Source organism: Spodoptera frugiperda, chromosome 27 (assembly GCF_023101765.2).
Source record: "Spodoptera frugiperda isolate SF20-4 chromosome 27, AGI-APGP_CSIRO_Sfru_2.0, whole genome shotgun sequence".
Classification (NCBI taxonomy): Eukaryota; Metazoa; Arthropoda; class Insecta; order Lepidoptera; family Noctuidae; genus Spodoptera; species Spodoptera frugiperda.
In genome coordinates, this window is record NC_064238.1 from 6,486,840 (window position 1) to 6,504,969 (window position 18,130).

An 18,130-nucleotide genomic window follows, 5' to 3' on the forward strand; every position below is an offset into this window, starting at 1 on the left:
AAAATTTACTCATTCACTCCTCCCTCCCTTCCCCCGACCGAACACGAAAGAGTGAGATACACAAGCGTCAAGCCAGCTTGTTATAGATTTTCTAAAAACTTAAACACTGAGCGTGTATCCTTAACACATTGAAGTGAATACAGTGCAGCGTGCAAAGTTAGCCTTGCTCCATTATCCCCCGTAAAATTCGCTGTAGTTATCATCATAGAATATCAAGTTTGGAAAATGCCGGCGAGCAACATCGGTTCATCATACCTGCAGGACGCCAGAAATAATTTCGACGCCGTGCGACCCGCCCCAATTTGCACTGATGCCAATCAATCAATAGGCCAATGTCAGAATGTACATATATCCACCAATTGCTATTATGGTTACCACGATCTAAAAAGGTCCGAAGACAACCACGTTGACACAGATTGCGAAATGATGGAACTTCCAGAGAGAACGCCCTCCAAAACGACGACTTCAAGGAAGCGGAGCGCCGATGAAGAAGAGTTTCCTCAACGCAAACGCATCCGAGAAGGTATGTGTCCTTTTATTTCCAAAGCTCTAAATAACATTTTAATAATTTGTGTAAAAGAATGCAAATCATTGAGGTTTCCTAACCTAACATGTCAAAAGATGCTTTCACAATTTTATTTGATAATGTTACCTAAATGGAGCAACAAGATTGTTCTGTAGTTTTGCTTTGTAGGAAGTCTCCCATTGCCGTATTTGTGCAGATGGTACCTACCGCCTTTTTGATCTTTTACAGTTTTGTTGCAGTTTCACTAACTTGTTTTATTGTGTAGACTTAAATTGCACCTTCACATTGCTATCTTGTTGAGATTTTATGATGATGTCATTACAGAGATGAAAATAGTATTTTTTTCTAACATGAAATCTGCTTTACTTTTACACAAGATATTTAATAAGACAGTATACCTATACTTTACTTAAGCTCTAAATGCATATCTTCATAAAATCTTAACAGTTTCTAATTTGGTTTGGTATTCTTGTGTCATACAGAATAAGTTATGTTTCTTGTACTGTATACTTCCTAATACTTTGTGGTAAAATAAAAGGTTTTAAGTTTTGCTAATGTTGCTCCTCATCTTAGTCATCATAATATTATTATAATTGTGTAAAGTTATAGCACACAAGCTTTTGGTACAACTGTTGAAAGTTTCAAGTGCAACTTGCAGACATGTGATCATTATTCACAGTGAATATTAGCCAAATATTATTTTATTTTCTATTCCTAAAATATATATTTTTTTTCTGACATTACTCACAAAACTTGGCTAGCTTTTTGGGGAAAAAGACTAAAGAGAGTGGAATTTTTACCTCACTAAAACCACACCAGGGGCCACCTTCAGCACCTGTAAGGGGCACTAGGTCCTTTAATAGATCTGCTCTAGAGTACCAGTAGAATTAGTACTAATTACAGTTTGTATGCTATAACTTTGAATAAAATGGTTCAAGATCTCTTTTCACATAATTATTTCTATTGTGAAGTTTACTGTGTGATATAAAATTACTTGAAGAACTAACCATGAATAGAATGTTTACATTTACTGTTATCAGTAAAAGTTCTCTGATTTATGTGATTGTCTAGGACATCCATATACCTTTAAATAAGATAATGTCAATCTGATTGTAAATGGTAATTAAAGTGATAAAAAACAGCAGTAGTTAAAATTTAGCAATGTTAAATGATTTTAACTGCATACTTGTATGTGTATACTTAATTTCAGTTTTAAAAGTGTGATGCTAAGTCAACAGGGTCTAATGTAAATTAAAATAATTAAAACATACAATTAAGCTACAATAATGCCAGTCACTATAGTAATATTATACTTGTAAAACAGACATTCTTTGTGGAATTATGATGCATTGTATAAAAGGAATATAATACTTTTATTAAATTTCATTGTACAGGTTTATAATGGCAGCCTATTGTTAAGTGTTTCAAAAACATTAACATTGATAGAATAACATATTAATTAACATTATATAGAATCTGTTCAGGTCCCAACTGGTTGTTTCAAAAGGTTACCACATTTTAGCTTTAATATGGCAGTTTTAAAATGGTATTTGGGCTCACAAATTCTAACACAAGCAGAATTTAACTACTTTCGATTGGTATATTGGTGTATAAATTTTAAAACTAAAAGATATTATTAACATGTTTGCTACCAATGGTGGATTTTCTGTCACCATTCAGTCTAATAATATTTAAATTAATTTTTAATGTTTATTGTTGCAAGTCATGAATTTAGTTGGCATTGTAATAATAGGGTTACTTGTTATTTTGTCTACTGAACTATAAGTTCATGAAATATTACTTAGATTGGTAACATAACATGTAAAAGATAAATGACATCCATGATTATAAAAGAAAACTAATGACAATAAATCTTATGGCATAATCCCTACAAAGGCATTGTCTTGCAACTGCAACTCTGCACTGAACATTGCCAATCTATTTAATATCATATCAGTTTGTAATATAATTTAAAATTAGGTGGTATCCTATAGGTTAAGCACATTAAAGTTACTTTCATTTCAATGGCATGAGCAACATCAAATAGAACACAGGAGCACTAATGCACAATGGCACATACAGAGGTGAAGATTCATGAAGATGATTCAGAATGCACACAACTGGAGCAAGGTAAGATCAATATTTTAATGACTTACTTTCCTCATGCTCAAATGGAATGCTGATGCTTAAGTTGGAAAGGCTATTTTATGCTGCATGTTGAATGCCATTCCAAGATAAAAATATTTTACAAGAACAATAAAGCCATATTGTGACTATGGTGTTACAGGAAAATAATCTTGGATGAAATGATAGACAGCAAAAACATGTCCATGTATGCATGCTATTGGAAACCCGGTTTGTGTGATTAAAATTTAATCTTAATATAACATCTGACTACTCTGTGGCAAGAGCCGACTCAGTGAATCCATGGATTACTCACCGGATACTTATGGATACAATATAGTGAAACAAAGATGAATAAAAATAGAATACTTCTGATATCAAACACAGCTTAAAATAGTATTGAAGCACAGTGACAATGCATAGAAACAACGAATCCTGATAGATCAGAGATCAAAGGCCTCTCGTAAATGTCATTTGTACAAGAAGTATCCTTATGACTTAACTTATACCTACAAGCCTACTTGACAATAGAACAATGCCGAAAGCAATAATTATGCATAATGTATATTTTGTAAGGAAAAGATTGACCACTTTCAAGAAAAATTTGAAGTATTTAATGTGCTTACCCTTGGGACCACTAAGTAAACTAATGAAAAAGTTGAAACAGCAACAAAACTTGGCTTGGGGGCTTCCTGTCTGAAACTTGAGGCCCAGTGTGATGAGGTTCGAATTTATTTCAGAGGGTATGGTGCCATCGACTTCCAACTACAATCCATGTTTACTTCGTCCAACACACAACAATCCAGACATATCTCGTTGTCTCATGGTCCATATGATCTGATCTCTACTGCAATGCCAATGTCATGAGAGAAAAATAATTTAGAAAATTATCATTTTATCTGCAGAAGTACAAAGAGAGAAAACCATTGAACCTGAGACAAATGAGACAGTGAAATTGGATTCAAGTGCCGAAGATATCAGTGTCATGGAATCATTATATTGGAACATTCATGGAGGAAATATTTTTCATTTGATACAGTGTCTGTGACTCCTATTTGTGTGTGATATTTTTAAGACTAAAATGATTGGGACTTTAAGAAATATAATATGATACATTTTTGTACACTTTAAATATGCTTATGTTTCTTTACAATTAGTGTAAGTTTTTTTTTTAATAAAAGTATAATAGGTCAAAGGGTGGATGTTTTTTTAAATATAAAAGTATTTGTTTAAGATTATTTATTAATATATATTATATATATTACACAAAGTATTTATGACAAGAGTAGTTCAATAATATAATAGTGGGATACAATAATAATAGTCATTCAGTAATACTAGTTTCATCAGGGAGTCATCAAAGTTCTCAGTTCAATCTGAAAAAAAAAGAAAACACTAATTATTTCAATTTGCTTTGTTTTTCTGTTACAGGTGGTGTAAGAAGCTTTAATTTATGTATTTCTCTTTCAGTTGAAGCTCAAACAATGTAAAAGCCAAAATGGCTTAGTTTGGGTTTTTGTTCCATTTGTACTAGTGTAATAACTTCACCTTTTTGTTTTTCAGATGATTCTTCCATGTGCAGCCTTGTTGGCACACGGTCAAGTCCAAGCCACTCAGCTTCCGCCTTTAATGTAAACATACCAACAATTTACACTTTGTCTTTAACATACAAATTGGTATTTAATGTTCAGGTTGTATACATAGATTAAAATCATAGGTTTATTACCAAAACCTCTGTCTGTGATATAATGTCTTTGTACCTGATAATGCTAATGTAATAAATACTTGGAAATCTATAATGTTTTTTATTTTGGTGGTTATGCTTCACAAGTGAAAATGCAATTTGAATATTTCAGTTTATTTTTAAGTGTCAAGATATTACAAATATAAAAATAAATTATAGTTAACACATGACAAATAGGAATTCACATAGTAAAGTGCATAGCATACAGATTTGAAGATGAGCAACTTAGGCCACAAAAACATTAAGTACTTCAAAATCTTACACAATATACACCCACTGCAAATAATAATTATAAAAACAGTCACAATGTAGTAATCCAATACATACATGTATTTTGACCAACAATTAAAAATAAGTACAAGGTACATAATTTTAGTAAATGTGGCTTAAGCATTTTCATGTGATTAAGTACGTGCTTACAAACCCAGGTATTAAAAAATGGGGTAACCATTACCATGTTACAGTTGAAAGTTCAAATAGAATAAAAGCTACAAAAGCAAGGGGGCACTTAGCTAAAGGATAAATAGTATCGAAATGTAAACATTGAGGTATCCCCAACCAACCCCTCGTAAATATTACTTGGCTCATATTGTTAAACACGTTATAGAAGTAGTCAATCATTGCGGTTAGCACAATTGATTAAAGGCAGGCATCTACAATACAGTACGTGTTGCATTACCTCTGTCGGAGTGACCTCTTCCGTGTCGACCACGTCAGGCAGGGCCTCTGCGTTAGCTCCAGCTTCATCGTGTCCATTTACTGCGCCATCTTCTAATTCGTCACACCGAGTTTGGTCGGCCTCCGCCAAATCTCCATTATGCATTTCTGAACAATTTATGAGATCAACTTTTCCTTCTTGACTAGAACGCGGGCTATTATCGTTCATGTCTGAATTCTCAATATCCATGTGAACATGCCCAGGCCACAGGTCGTAAGGACATGCATTTAGCTGATGTAATTGGCTATCGCTTGAACTGAATAAATTTAAGGACCCAGCGACATCTTGCAGAATAGCAGACTCAGATAGTTCATTTGTCAGTTGCGTTGGCTCACTTTCATTACTCGACGGTATGAAAACCGGTAAATTTTCAATAATATCGCCAGAAACATCACAAACTCGCATACCCTCATATTTAGAAAGTAACTCAAGCAGCCGCCTCTTTGCCTGTTGAGTATATCTGCCATCAGCAGTGTTGCTCAATATAAGAGATACTAATGTCTCTAAAAACTCCGAAGTGCATGTCTCATCGCTTTTCATCAATAAAAAGCGCACGATTTTATTATCAAGTTGCAGAGAATTTCCAGCCATATTTTGAATAGGTAGAGCATTACAATCATTATATGCAGCAGCTTCACCCGATGTTGTTGAAACTGTCTCTTGTCTATTCTCGTCATGGGCGCTTTCATTGCTTTGACTTTCAATAATGGAACTATACTGAGACAGTACACCACGTATGGATTGTAGCACTTTCTGTCGCAGAGTATCGGAACTTATCAGCTGTAGCTCTCTAAACAGTTGTATCAAAAAATCTGGGTGAGATTCATTCACATCAATCAAAGCTGTCACTTCAGAATAAACATTTTCTCTCAGAAGATCAAATAATTTTGAGGTAGCTTTATCTTGCACTTCGCGACTTGTTGACGCTAAATTAGGATTAGGCATCTCGGAAGTGCTTGCAATATTAATGTTACTCATTTGAGAATAATCCAAAGTATAATTTCTTCGATTAGTTGAATTCTTAGCAGGTAATTTAGAAGACGATTTCTTTTTGCTGTTAGCAGACGTGTTTAAGTTATTTGCATGGGCCTGTATAATTTCTGGAATAGGATTGGTTATATTCAAATTTCTAAAAGAGTTCGATGGCGCGTCTTGGCGATTAATATTGATATTACACGAGCTAGAGACATTGTTTTCTTCAATATTTCTTGAAAGGCAAGCTGTGGGGGTTTCGGCGTCGGGATTCTGGTTTACGTTCAATACGTCTGGAGCAGATGAGAAGGAAAGGGATCTTTCGTAGGCAACGTTCCGTCGCGTATGCCTGTTTGGTACGTCATCGTTATTTGCCTGAGATGATTGCGCGGCATTGTGAGATGAACTGGCAGCGTTAGTATTTCTTTTAGGAGTAATACAAGGTGGCGTGGCCGAGGGGGTACGGTGGAGTGTATTATGAGATCTTTCGACCAAGGGGTGCGGGTTATGAGCTGGCCCAACGCCTAAGTGCCCATCAGCATTTGCTTTGTTATTGGCCGACAGAAGATTTTGACGCGAATAACTGGAAAAAAGTACAGACTTGTTATTTATAGTGTATCATTCACGTTATATGAAACAAAAAGAAAGCTAAATACAATAGTGTAATAATGTTAGCATATAAACACGTCATGAGTATTATCAAATCACACAGGCATGTATGATTAGTTTCATCACAAAGCATGAAATAAAAATCAATTCCGTAAGGAATATTCTAGGGCACACTATTCTCACCCTTGAACTGAAGTGTGTAATAAAATACATAAATATGATGCATACTATAATTAAATATAAAACAAAATAAATGAAAACATAATGCTTGTATCCTAATATCTGAAAAGAGAAAAGCATAATAAATAAATATGGCTAATTATTTAAGTGATTCCTATTTCTACATAGATTGAGTAAATATTTACCTGCGGAAGTTATCCCAATAATTATTAGCTCTGTTTCCTGGAGGAACTTGATTATTGAGCGTGTGCGACGCTGTCTCCGCACGCCAGCGTTCTTCCATCTAGAATACAAAACAACAATATACTGCATATAACTAACCAAAATTTTTTTAAAGCTAAACTTTACGGTAATGCCCTCTCCAAGACGAGCGCGAAGCAAACACTGCCGTACCATCATTTATTATTACATACAATAAACATAACATACAATTGAGTTCGTTAGTAGACTAGTTCGTCGTGTAAAAAAATATAATCGACGTAATGTTTGTAAGTGCAGGGGTGGCATCGTTTACAGAACAATAAAACTTACATGATTAAGTTGTTCCCGGAGCTGGTGTAGCTCGCGCTGCTGCATGACGAGCTGTTGCCAGCACCACGCGCCCCAGAACCCGCACCCACAGCTACACCCTCCCACCATACCTAAAATATAACAATCATTATTCATTACACTTATTATTTTAACCCCAATAAGGAAAAAACTCCATGAAACTCCTTCAGAAAATGCTATGAGACTGTCAGACACAAACAAAAACAAATTACATTAGCCCAATGTAGACAAATTTACTCGAGAGTTAATTAAATGTTGTTCAGCAGTAAATGGAAACAGGCGGATTACGATAATGAATATCTTGTTCGAAATATTTAAGTGACAAAGTATATTTAAAAACATGTCTCACTATATGGCATCATCATGTTGAATGGCATGGATGGCGGAAATGAGAGCTGAGGGGTTCCCATCAAACGCTCCATAGTCTGAGAGTGACTGTTCTGTGTAAACTGGTTCCTCATGTCCTGAAAATAAATATAATACATTAAGGTTAGAAATATTATCCACATTCTAAACCATCCAGGAAGGATTATGCGATAAAACACACTACTAACTACTACAGTACAATTGTTTTTTTTTATCATTTTATTGCACCAACCACAATCTCTGTATCGACTAAAGGTTGGTTAGCAAGAATGCCTATGGCATTAAGCTCACCCTTGTACAATAAAGTTGCAAAAAGTAAAATAAATACAGCACCACTAAAAAGAAATGTCAATAAAAAATACAAGTTAATACTTTACCTGGTTGGATTTATTGCTTGTATTCCAGCCAGGTGGTGGTATATGAGGATAGGGCATGTGTCCAGGGTTTTCTCCAGCTAAAACAAAATAATATCTTCATTACAGAATTGTTAATTTAAAGAAACTGCACTTACTAATTTCTTTATGAATACATAACTCACCATTTTGAGAAATTGGCGGCACCATGTTGACATTCGACGACTCCGCTCTAGGTTCGTGACGTATATTTTGATTCGTATTGTTCGACTGGGTTATCTGAAGAATTACATTCATAAATTATTTACTAATTGAAATTAAATACTAATTGGTTACATAGGAGTAAAGGAAAAGTAACTTACACTACTACTATCATCTGTCTGTCTCTCTTGGGGTTGTCGTCGGCGGACTCGGTTTCTCTGATTAGATTTATTCCTAGACGCACTGTGAAACAATCGAACACATACATTAGTACAATGGTCTAGTATTTCCAGTTGACTTTATGTTGTGTATGATTTTGTATGTATTGTCTTACCTATCCGTGTCGCTTCCGTAAGCACTGCCCATATGAGGAGGCAAAGCCGCGGCAGATCTACCACCCATGGCGCTGTCACCACCGCCCTAGAAAGAAGATAATATGAATATCATAGTAATCTCTCCCGGTTTTTACTACTTCGAAGGAATTATAATAAGAATAACATACCCTAAAGTTCTCTGTTTCTCTGGAGTCTTGTGAATCCAGCAGTATTTGTTCAGATCTTGATTCCGGCTCGCTGATTCGGTCTTGTTCACTGAAAGATAGGTATTAGTTTTTTGGTTCAATAAATTATAACCTGATCTAGCATTGCGTGACAACACTATATAAAGCTTGAAGCTCGAGAGTTGTGTATAGTAAAAAACATACCTATTGTATGATTGATTAACAACTGACGCGCTGCGTGATTCTTGCTTCATATTTTGAGGCTCGGGAGCAGAACATAGAACTTTCTGTAATAAAAACAATAAAATCTGAGTAAGATTTGGTTGTATGTTACCTCTTTTACACTCTATCTACTCAAATAATCTTCTTGTAATTTTGCAAACATACAGTTAGAAGTATACAGAAGGACATGGGCTAACCTCACAGGGGTAGAAGGTACTTCATAACATTTGATTTAACTAACCTCTTTGTTGAGTAGAGCTTCCAGTTCGCGTTGCTTGTCAGCGAGCAATGCCCGCAGTTGCATCTGTCGCCGCTCGGCGGGGCCGGGCTGGCTGCTGGCCACGCTCTGGCCACTCGGACCCGCGCGCACTTCTTCATTCACTTTCTTTTGCTTACGGCTCACTTCTAAAATAAGGGATAGATTCTAGTTAAGTAAGTACTAAAAAAATTGGTTTCAGGTACTCTACTAAACCAAAATTTTGATAAACTTATCGTCATCCTTTTTATGCCGAATAAGGAAGGGAACAAGACTTTTTTTTATTCAGCTATGTAACTTACTACAAACAGTTTAATAATAAAGCGTACGGGCCATATAGTATCTGAGATTTTGAGTTGTGATTACAAGGGGATGGCTTTGATCAGCATTGAATGTCATCCTGATGATAATCAGGAATTTTAATAGACTTTACTTACCCTTATTAGATATCATATCCTTGATGCGAGCGCGCTCACCCATAATCTTCTCAGTTTCCATACGAAGTTCTTGAGCTAACTCCTGCAACGTCGCTATGTTCTCTTCGTGGCCTGATTTGACACCAATACAAACAGTATTAATAATTACGCATTAAATATTGATTGGAAGAAAAATAAACATACATAAATGTACAAGAAATATGATTCTCACACATCTTTTGTAAATGATAACATTTTATTATGTTCTAGATTAAGTTGAAGAATTGTAAATGTACAGACTAACTACAGAAATAATAAAAAAATCTTCTAATTAATATCGTAAGGACTTACTTTGTTGCTGCTGCGTGTGATGTTGCTGCGCGTGATGTTGTTGCGCGTGATGTTGCGGTTGCGCATGTTGCTGTTGCGCATGCAACTGTTGCGAGTGTTGCTGAGAATGCTGTTCGTTGGTGAACTTGTGTCGCTGCGGCAACGAGTTGCGCACGCGACACATGCTGCCTTCGTTAGACCAGCCGCCCATACTACCACCGCCTTCAGATTTACTAAAACATAACATGAACGAATACAAATACGTACTACAATAATCTAAAGTGTGCTAGTTTTCTTCTATTTCATACAACTGTAGGAATAAAATAAAATTCTTACTTGTCATGAATATTCGAGTGAGTCGATAATTCTCTGAAAGAATCGTCGTGAGCCGTAGAAAGATGCTCTGCTTCATAATTTTCTACTGTTCTCATCAAGTCTGTAAAGAAATAATAAATTAGTTTAGATAACTTAAAGGATACTTTAAGGTTAAAATTAGAGTATTTCAATTTTTTATTCTTACCTTTTGTCTTTTGAAGAGCTGTCTTAATTGCTTTTATTTCCAATAATTTGAAAGGATCTTCATTCTTATTGTTACTTGTGGGTTTATTGCCTAAAATATACAAATAAATTAGAGATTATCAAAAAAATACTAAAAGGAAAACAAAGAATGAATTGAATAATTACATTTTCGTGGTAATTCTTCGTCACCACTATCTTCGCCCGAGCTAGAGTAGTTATTACGACCGGAACCTAGATGAGTTGCCATTTGGAGTTTTTGGAATTCCTGCACCTACAAACAATACCGAAGAAAATTAGACTTTTACTCTCCAATAACAAGCAAATTAAAACTAGACCAGTGTGTATGTTTACCAAACTTTCCATGTGTTGCTTCTTCATCTGTAATTCTCTAAGTTTGAGTTGTAAAATACGACTGCGTTCATTGAGTAGAACTTCGTCATCCTCTGCCTCGCTGTCACGCCCAACGCCTGCTGCCTCCTAGTAACAAAGTACATCATGAATAGCCCGTTTATTTTTTATTTCGACATTGACATTGGTTGCACATTAAGATTTTTCTGTGTCTTGGACATATCTGATATATCACACACAGATCTGAGCCAATTTGTGCTTAATCCAAAATGATCTCTACCAATTAGGAATCGAACCCGCAACACGTAGCATAGCAATTTCTCAGCCTGCCACTGCACTAACAAACAACAAGAAATTAATAGCGTCTTTAATAACTATCTCTTCCGTGTCCACCTACCTCACTTCCAGTAACATTAGTATCCCGATGTGAGAACCTGTCCTCTTGGCTATGTGCAGAATGTACTGAGTGTCCATGGTCAGTGTCCACACTAGCAGCCATGTTTTGTTGTAAATGCAGAGCCTCTGATGAATGCGGTAACGTGGTCGCAACGCCTATCTGCTGGTTGGCAGCGTACATACGATTCGCGTGATGGTAATTACCACTTAGTGATTGGTTCTGGAAATAATAAGGATATATGTTAATATAATAATAATTATGTTTCTTATATTGGTAGAAAAGGGAGTCTATATATGTCAAACTTACTTGTGCACCACCAAAGTTGTCATGTGAAGTAGAAGGTTGCACCTCCTGAGCTTGTCTCTCTCTTTCCCTATCCCTGTTCATCTCTTCCAATTGATGCTTTGCTTCTTCCTGTAAATTTAAAAAATATTAGTTTAGGTATTTCATGTTGTCATCAATAAATTCGATTTCTTATTTCCATATCATACCTGATATTTTAGGAGCCTCCGTTGTTGTTGTTTCAAAGCTGCCAAGCGCATTTGCGACATTTCCATTTTATTTTTAATCTCATTTTGCCACAGTTCATTGTCACTGTATGTGGAGCCGTTGCTTTGGGCAGACACTGGTCGCGTTACAGCATCCTAACAAAATACAAACCAATTAAAGTAACCATTGAATCAAATAGGAGAGACACTAAAAAGAATTCTATTGGTTTGAGGGTAACACAATGACAAAAACAAACAGATGTGTAGAGATTGTGTTGAAAATTTGAAATCCTAATAAACTAGACATATTAGTGAAATCTTCATCTAGGCTAAATCTATCTTTACAGCAGAAATAGCTCATATATAGTCGTACGTGTCATAACACGTAGTCATTTCTGCATGCGCAACCAATGCGCGGATTTGAACGAATGTGATTTAAAGTCTATAAACATGTTAATGTGTAGAGTAGGAACACCCGCACAAAATGAAGGTTACTGTGTGGTAGGTTATGAGTTTATTATTCAAAATTAACTCCACGGTCGGGCTAGTAAGGGACGATGGTTTCTAGCATGCACAAACCTGTACAAAAAGTGTTATAATAATTACGATGTATCCACATAAAACAGTTGTTTAACTATAAGTACAAATCAAAGCTGAAAGTCTAAGTTAAAGCTAGAAGCAGCTTTGACACAATAGAAAGTATCAAATGCCTTTCGGCGAGTATTGCAAGTTATTAGAGACGGTTATTTTCTGCTTCAAGATTGCATCCACTTCATGCTATGGATTGTTCGGCTCACAACATAGGGACACACTCCATAGTTCACAGTAACAAACAAAAACCTGATTGCTGAGTGTATTTGAATCTTTCTTTTTGTTTTTCATCTCCTCTATGCGCGTTATTTTTTCCACACACGATAGTATGTTTTTTCGTAGCATATTTTTTAATTCTTGATCGTCTTTCCTTATTTCGTCTTCGTCAACAACTTGGATTTTATTTTCTTTACTAACATCTGTAGTGTCAGGTGCAGCTGTCGAGGGTTCTGCGTTTTCGACAACAATAGTAACACCATCTGCAGCTTTTTTAACTTCTTCCTGAGCATGACCATCCTCTTCATTCCTAATGCTATGCATGGATTTATTCAGCTGCTCATTCTCAATGTTAGTAACTTTTTTCAAGTGATTGCTTATTACATTACTATCAGGCACATTTTTAACATTAGATGTTTTGTCTACCTTCAAGTTTGTCTCTAATGCAGGTTCAGGTTTGCTCTCTGTGTGAGAATCAGAAGCTGGTATCTCTACAATAACAACTCCATCTGTCTCCTCCTCAGCAGGCACTTCGACATTCTCTGGTGTATCTAATATTTTCACCAGTTTAGATTCACTTTCCTTCAATTTCATTACCATCTCTACGAGTTCATCATATTCTTCTTTAGTGTGTTCAATAAAAGCCTAAATTAGAAATAATATCAACCATTTTTCATATGTTCTTATAACTAGATATCAAATTAATATGATAGACATACCTCTTCTTCAGAATTACGCATAGTATCGACGAGAGACGAAGTAACCCTGATATATTCTCGTATTTGTCCAAGTCTGCGCTCTACAGCCGCTGCATCGGGACATGCTGCTGCGATTGCCTCTCCCAAAGCTCGGGCAGATTCCCGGTGGACCTAGGGAAAGGAGAACATCATGTCTTAGTATTGGGACTAAAGATATTTTTTGAAATACTGTTTTTAATTAAGTATAATGTTAGTTTTAATTGAAAATTTCAGAATAATGTAATAATGAAGAACACTTACATGACTATTTTCATTAAGATTGTTGAAACCGCCTTGTCCCTGTTCATACATGTTGTTGATTAAGTTGACAGTCTTTGTTCCAGTTCTAGAGTTGGATATTGGTGGTGTAGTATTATTGTTGCTTGCGTGACTCCCGTCGAAATTATTTCGGGAAGGATTCAAGTTCCTAGTTAAATTGTTTCTGTTTTGATTAGGTGCCTGAAATAAATAAAGTACATAAGAATTAATTGTTTTTTCTCTGTAAATAATTACATTTTGTTTGAATTTTCAATATATTATGTACTCACATTAAATGGTTGTGAAACGTTTCCAGTAACAGCATTTGGTGTAGTTGGATTAACTATCATTACAGCTGCGGACGCATGATTGGAGTGCGGAATTAGACCTGAAAAGTGTGTTCCAAACTTATAAGAAAAAATATAATCAAACAGCTTCACTATTTCGATTTAATATTCTTTAAAAATACTATAATATCTTGTTTTAAAAGGCATTTTCATGTAGTACAAGTTTAAGTATCAAATGTCAGAAAATTACACTAGCAGATAAATGGAAAACAAACTGATAAAGTAATTACCATTCTGCATTTGATGCACATACGGGTGCAAAGTGTGGCCAGACAAGGATGATCCAGCACCATCGTCATGTTGTTCAGAAGATATATTCTCGCGGTTCTGCACGTTCAGCGGTAGCGCGCGCGGCTGGGGTCTAACTGGCACAAATCTTCCAAATCCACTCTCAAATGACACTGAATTGTCTAAAAGAACACAAAATGCAAAATATACCAACATCTCAGATCCAAATTTGGTTATATGAATATGATAATGTGAAGTTGTGAACTTACCCAAATCAGTTAGTTCGTGATCTGATGTATTATTTGTTGGTTTCCTTGACTGACTGTAGTTACTACGACTGTTGTATTCTGAGACGGGCACCCAATCAAGAGATGTCTAAAAAATAATTGCTTTCAAAAATCACATGTCCCACATATTCCTAAAATATGTTGCACAGAAAGAGTACAGCACACACCTTTGGTGCACTAAATTTAGAAAAACAACCTCCCATAAGAATGTTTTATGAAATGCAAAACAAAATCACAGTAGCCAATATTTTACACAATAACTATAAGTAGGTAATTCAAGAGAATAGAATAAATTGATCAGAACTGTTTTCTGTTCAGTATTATCTGTGTCACAAACCATGGCAGCTTGGCACCAATTCAAATACATGAATCTTTCAGGTTTCCAAAAATAAACTCATACGAACTTCACATGTGTTCAAGCTTTGCTAAGATACACACGAGTTGTTATTTTATTTTTGCTGCCCATTTTACAATATTTTAATTTAGAGTGCAGGTTTTTATGGAACAAGGGAGTAGCAAAGTTAATTTATTAATATTTTCTTATTTGTGTTTTCAACTTATTGTAAAGAAAAAGGTATCAATGGGGCTACATTTCTTAATATTTATTTTTAGAGGGTGGAATGTTGATTCCTCCAATTATGTGTTATATACAAAATGAATTTCCTATTTATAGAATAGCTACTCAACTGGTGAAAAAGGGGTGCAAGTGTCAAAGTAAACTCTGTTCTACAAGTAACTATAGGATAATTTTATTTTTCTTAGAGGAGTGAGTACACTTATTGTTTGATTTTGGTAAACAAAGGCTAATGTGGGTACATCTTTCTTTACAATTTAAAACTTGAATTACCTAGATGAATACTTGACTAAAATTAAATAGAAAAGAAAGTATTTATGCACCTATTGATCAATAAGAAACAGTACACAAGTCAAGTAATGAGAGCAATAAGGTGCAGATGTTGATAAATAGGTGAAACATTTGTAAGCCAATCCACAGACCAAAACAATGAACTAGATATCCTATTTACAGGTAATTTGTTTAGCATTACTTTTACTAGGTACTTGTTGGCACATAGGAAATTATGAACATATTTGTAGATACTCTAAGTGGCAATATTATAAGCAGATTAATAAGCAATATGGGATATTATGTTCTATGACTACAATAAGTAATACAGCCACGCAATGAAAGGCCGAAATATGGCAAAGTACAAGACATGTTGCAAGGTATGAATGCAGGTGGAAATTACATTGGCATGCAATTATTGTGTAAGGTAAGTGGTTCGATTAGGCAGTAATCCTTACCGTTACGAGATTGGTCGTCATGTCTCTCCTTGTTGGTGTAACAGCTTCTTGTGGAACATTACAATTATTTCGCACTTTTGTCTTGGGTATAGTTCCCGTATGACTTGGATGTCGCTCGTTGTTACCAGGAGCCATAACATTCAGTTTTTATTTACTGACATTTATAAGATTCAGAGCATTATTAAACTGTTACAGTAATGAAATGTGGAGGAAAAAATAGCAAATAATAAAATTAACTTCAAGACAAGGTAATATTATGAACTTATAACTGTTAACAAAGCTTTATCTTCTAAAAAAACTTTCTAATCACTTAGGCCATATAAGGAGTTACATGTTTTTTGAGTTGAATTAATTTTTCCTAAATTACTGCAGCAAAATCTTTTGCAAGTTTTTTCTATTTTTTTTCTTTCGACAACGAGTCGAAAGTATTTTATTGGCTGGTCAACTATTACCGGGGGTTGCAACTACTTAAAATACATAAACCTTATATTTCTTTAAACTAAATTATTTTTTTATTAAATGTAGATCCGATTTATGAATTTTATTTTACAAAAGTTGAAAGTTAACTAGTAGAACAGATGAAGAATTTGTATTGACTCAAGTTTTGATTTACGATAAGGCTTATATTCTGCGTGGTCTCCTCAGATCTTTGGTGAGAATTTGTTGCTAGTAACCCTGAAATGCCATTTTAATACTTTTTTAATTTTATAAAAATATAGATTCAAGGCTTTCTGAACATAAAACAAATAAGTTTGGTGGTCTATTTCTTTAAATAATGTGAATCAATATGATTAATTAAGCACCTTACTACCACAAATTACTGTGCATAAAACATGTTAACGATTGGAACCGACATCATGAGGATTCGAGTAAAAATAATTAATCTCCTCAGAACTTCCGTAAGTATGTTAATCTTACAGCACTTACCTATATTTTGGTGCATGAAAAACCGAACTGTCTATTTAAAAATTATGAGGTCCATTAGAAAGATTAGTCTTTGATGCAGTAGGTACCTATCTACTGACAGCTGAGTAGAATATCCTAAGTCGAAGATAAGTTCCTATGTCGAATCTATTACCTATAAAACTTTTTGGAAATAAAGTAGTAAGGTAAAGTATAAACATGGTAACCTTTTTGCTTTATGTACAATATATTCACGTGGGTAAACTACATTTTGGTACAAACGGACCTGTTCGACTGGAGTAATACCTTAGCCTCACCACTGTGTCTTCTGTCTTTCTACTTCAGCTGCGTGAAACGAAGCTTGCGTTGTCTTTCGCCATTTATTACAATTACTAAAGGTCCTCTCCCTCCCCCATCCCAATCCCCAATTGTCCAATCTGAAATTTCAAAAAGGCCGGCAACGAACCTGGAATTTATCGGGTATTGCAGGAGCCCAGGGGCGGCGACGCGCACCGATTGCTGATCAGGTGATCGGAAATCCGTATGCTTGTTTATTGCCCTTGCCCATGCAAAATCCGATAGGTAATAATGGTTTTTTTTGAAACGGTTTACCTACCAACAAAAGCTTACAGAGAATCACATACGTAAGTAGGAACTTAGTTCAACTTAGGTAAGTTACTAATTGGGCAACCGCCCTAAAATCTGTCTAACCTTCCTAACATGCTCTTAAACTAAGCGCAAATTAAATAGTTAGGCCTACAAATACGTTGATGATGTCTATTTAGGTTGGTTAGGTTCAATTTCCAGGTCGAGTAAAATTACTAACGACGGCTTATAGGTATTGGGTATCGCCAGTATTAGCACGGAGTAAGGAATGGCGCCCGGTAGGTATATAGCTATAGGCCCACTCCTGGGAAACCTAATGGATGCTGAGCTTTTGTACCTATGTTAATTCTGCCCACCACTTTGGGGAATAGGAAATCGGCTACTAACGGCTAAGTTTGTCTTGTTATTAAATTATAATATACACAATTTTATATTGTTGTCCTGTTATCCTGTATCTACAATGTATTTACCTGACTGCGTACCTACCTATGTATTTAATTTACCAAGATTGATAAAAATAAATGTGCCGTGGGAATTAGTTACATACGCACGTTATTTATTTTAAATAAACATAAACAGCCGGAGAATTGCACGTTATACCTTCACCGATGTAGGGCACCCAAGCGTGTCGCGTAGTGAAATGCTGCCGCTGCACGTTGGCCCGTATTGGCGGATGAATTTAGTCCATTGCCGAGTTATTAACTGTCTTATTAATCAACTCGCACACTAGTGAGGCGATGGACGCTTGTGTTTTGTATAACGTTGGTTACCATTGGCATTGGCCAACCAGAATGTAGAGGCGGCGTAGCATTATTTCCAATTTTCATTCGGCTCATAT

General features: G+C 35.4%; 2 protein-coding genes across 6 annotated transcripts; one reads left to right on the forward strand and one right to left on the reverse strand.

Moving 5' to 3' along the window:
• Window positions 1–17: 17 nt before the first annotated feature.
• LOC118263572 (uncharacterized) lies at window positions 18–4,449 on the forward strand. Of its 2 annotated transcripts, none has more exons than XM_035575643.2 (2): window positions 18–523; window positions 3,556–4,449. In XM_035575643.2, the coding sequence occupies exons 1-2, from the start codon at window positions 226–228 to the stop codon at window positions 3,696–3,698; spliced, it is 441 nt and encodes a 146-aa protein (XP_035431536.2). In that variant the 5' UTR covers window positions 18–225; the 3' UTR covers window positions 3,699–4,449. The 2 variants fall into 2 exon arrangements, with proteins under 2 accessions (XP_035431536.2, XP_035431537.2); XM_035575644.2 differs by having other exon boundaries at window positions 20–523; window positions 3,391–3,699.
• Window positions 3,875–16,219, reverse strand: LOC118263569 (pericentriolar material 1 protein). 4 transcript variants are annotated; one of them, XM_035575637.2, is made up of 29 exons: window positions 15,784–16,218; window positions 14,464–14,569; window positions 14,197–14,376; window positions 13,910–14,007; window positions 13,623–13,820; window positions 13,344–13,493; window positions 12,658–13,269; window positions 11,821–11,973; window positions 11,636–11,743; window positions 11,330–11,548; window positions 10,936–11,061; window positions 10,750–10,855; window positions 10,586–10,675; window positions 10,402–10,501; window positions 10,087–10,298; window positions 9,757–9,867; window positions 9,305–9,468; window positions 9,046–9,128; window positions 8,845–8,932; window positions 8,677–8,762; window positions 8,504–8,585; window positions 8,327–8,420; window positions 8,166–8,242; window positions 7,772–7,886; window positions 7,405–7,514; window positions 7,059–7,156; window positions 5,074–6,667; window positions 4,199–4,274; window positions 3,875–4,026 (listed from the first exon to the last, which is right to left on the reverse strand). In XM_035575637.2, the coding sequence occupies exons 1-29, from the start codon at window positions 15,916–15,918 to the stop codon at window positions 4,022–4,024; spliced, it is 5,376 nt and encodes a 1,791-aa protein (XP_035431530.1). In that variant the 5' UTR covers window positions 15,919–16,218; the 3' UTR covers window positions 3,875–4,021. The 4 variants fall into 4 exon arrangements, with proteins under 4 accessions (XP_035431530.1, XP_035431529.1, XP_035431531.1 ...); XM_035575636.2 differs by having other exon boundaries at window positions 3,875–4,274; window positions 15,784–16,219; XM_035575638.2 differs by lacking the exon at window positions 15,784–16,218 and adding an exon at window positions 14,649–14,828 and having other exon boundaries at window positions 3,875–4,274.
• Between the last annotated feature and the right edge of the window lie 1,911 nt (window positions 16,220–18,130).

What these genes read in the sequence shown, in the direction of transcription:
- LOC118263572 (XM_035575643.2), top strand. Translation starts at nt 226, where the DNA reads ATGCCGGCGAGCAACATCGGTTCATCATACCTGCAGGACGCCAGAAAT. An exon ending in ACGCAAACGCATCCGAGAAG is followed by an intron (nt 524 to 3,555) that starts GTATGTGTCCTT and finishes TTTTATCTGCAG; the next exon opens with AAGTACAAAGAGAGAAAACC.
- LOC118263569 (XM_035575636.2), bottom strand. Translation starts at nt 15,918, where the DNA reads ATGGCTCCTGGTAACAACGAGCGACATCCAAGTCATACGGGAACTATA. An exon ending in TCACGAACTAACTGATTTGG is followed by an intron (nt 14,377 to 14,463) that starts GTAAGTTCACAA and finishes GTGTTCTTTTAG; the next exon opens with ACAATTCAGTGTCATTTGAG. An exon ending in AGCTCTTCAAAAGACAAAAG is followed by an intron (nt 10,502 to 10,585) that starts GTAAGAATAAAA and finishes ATTTCTTTACAG; the next exon opens with ACTTGATGAGAACAGTAGAA.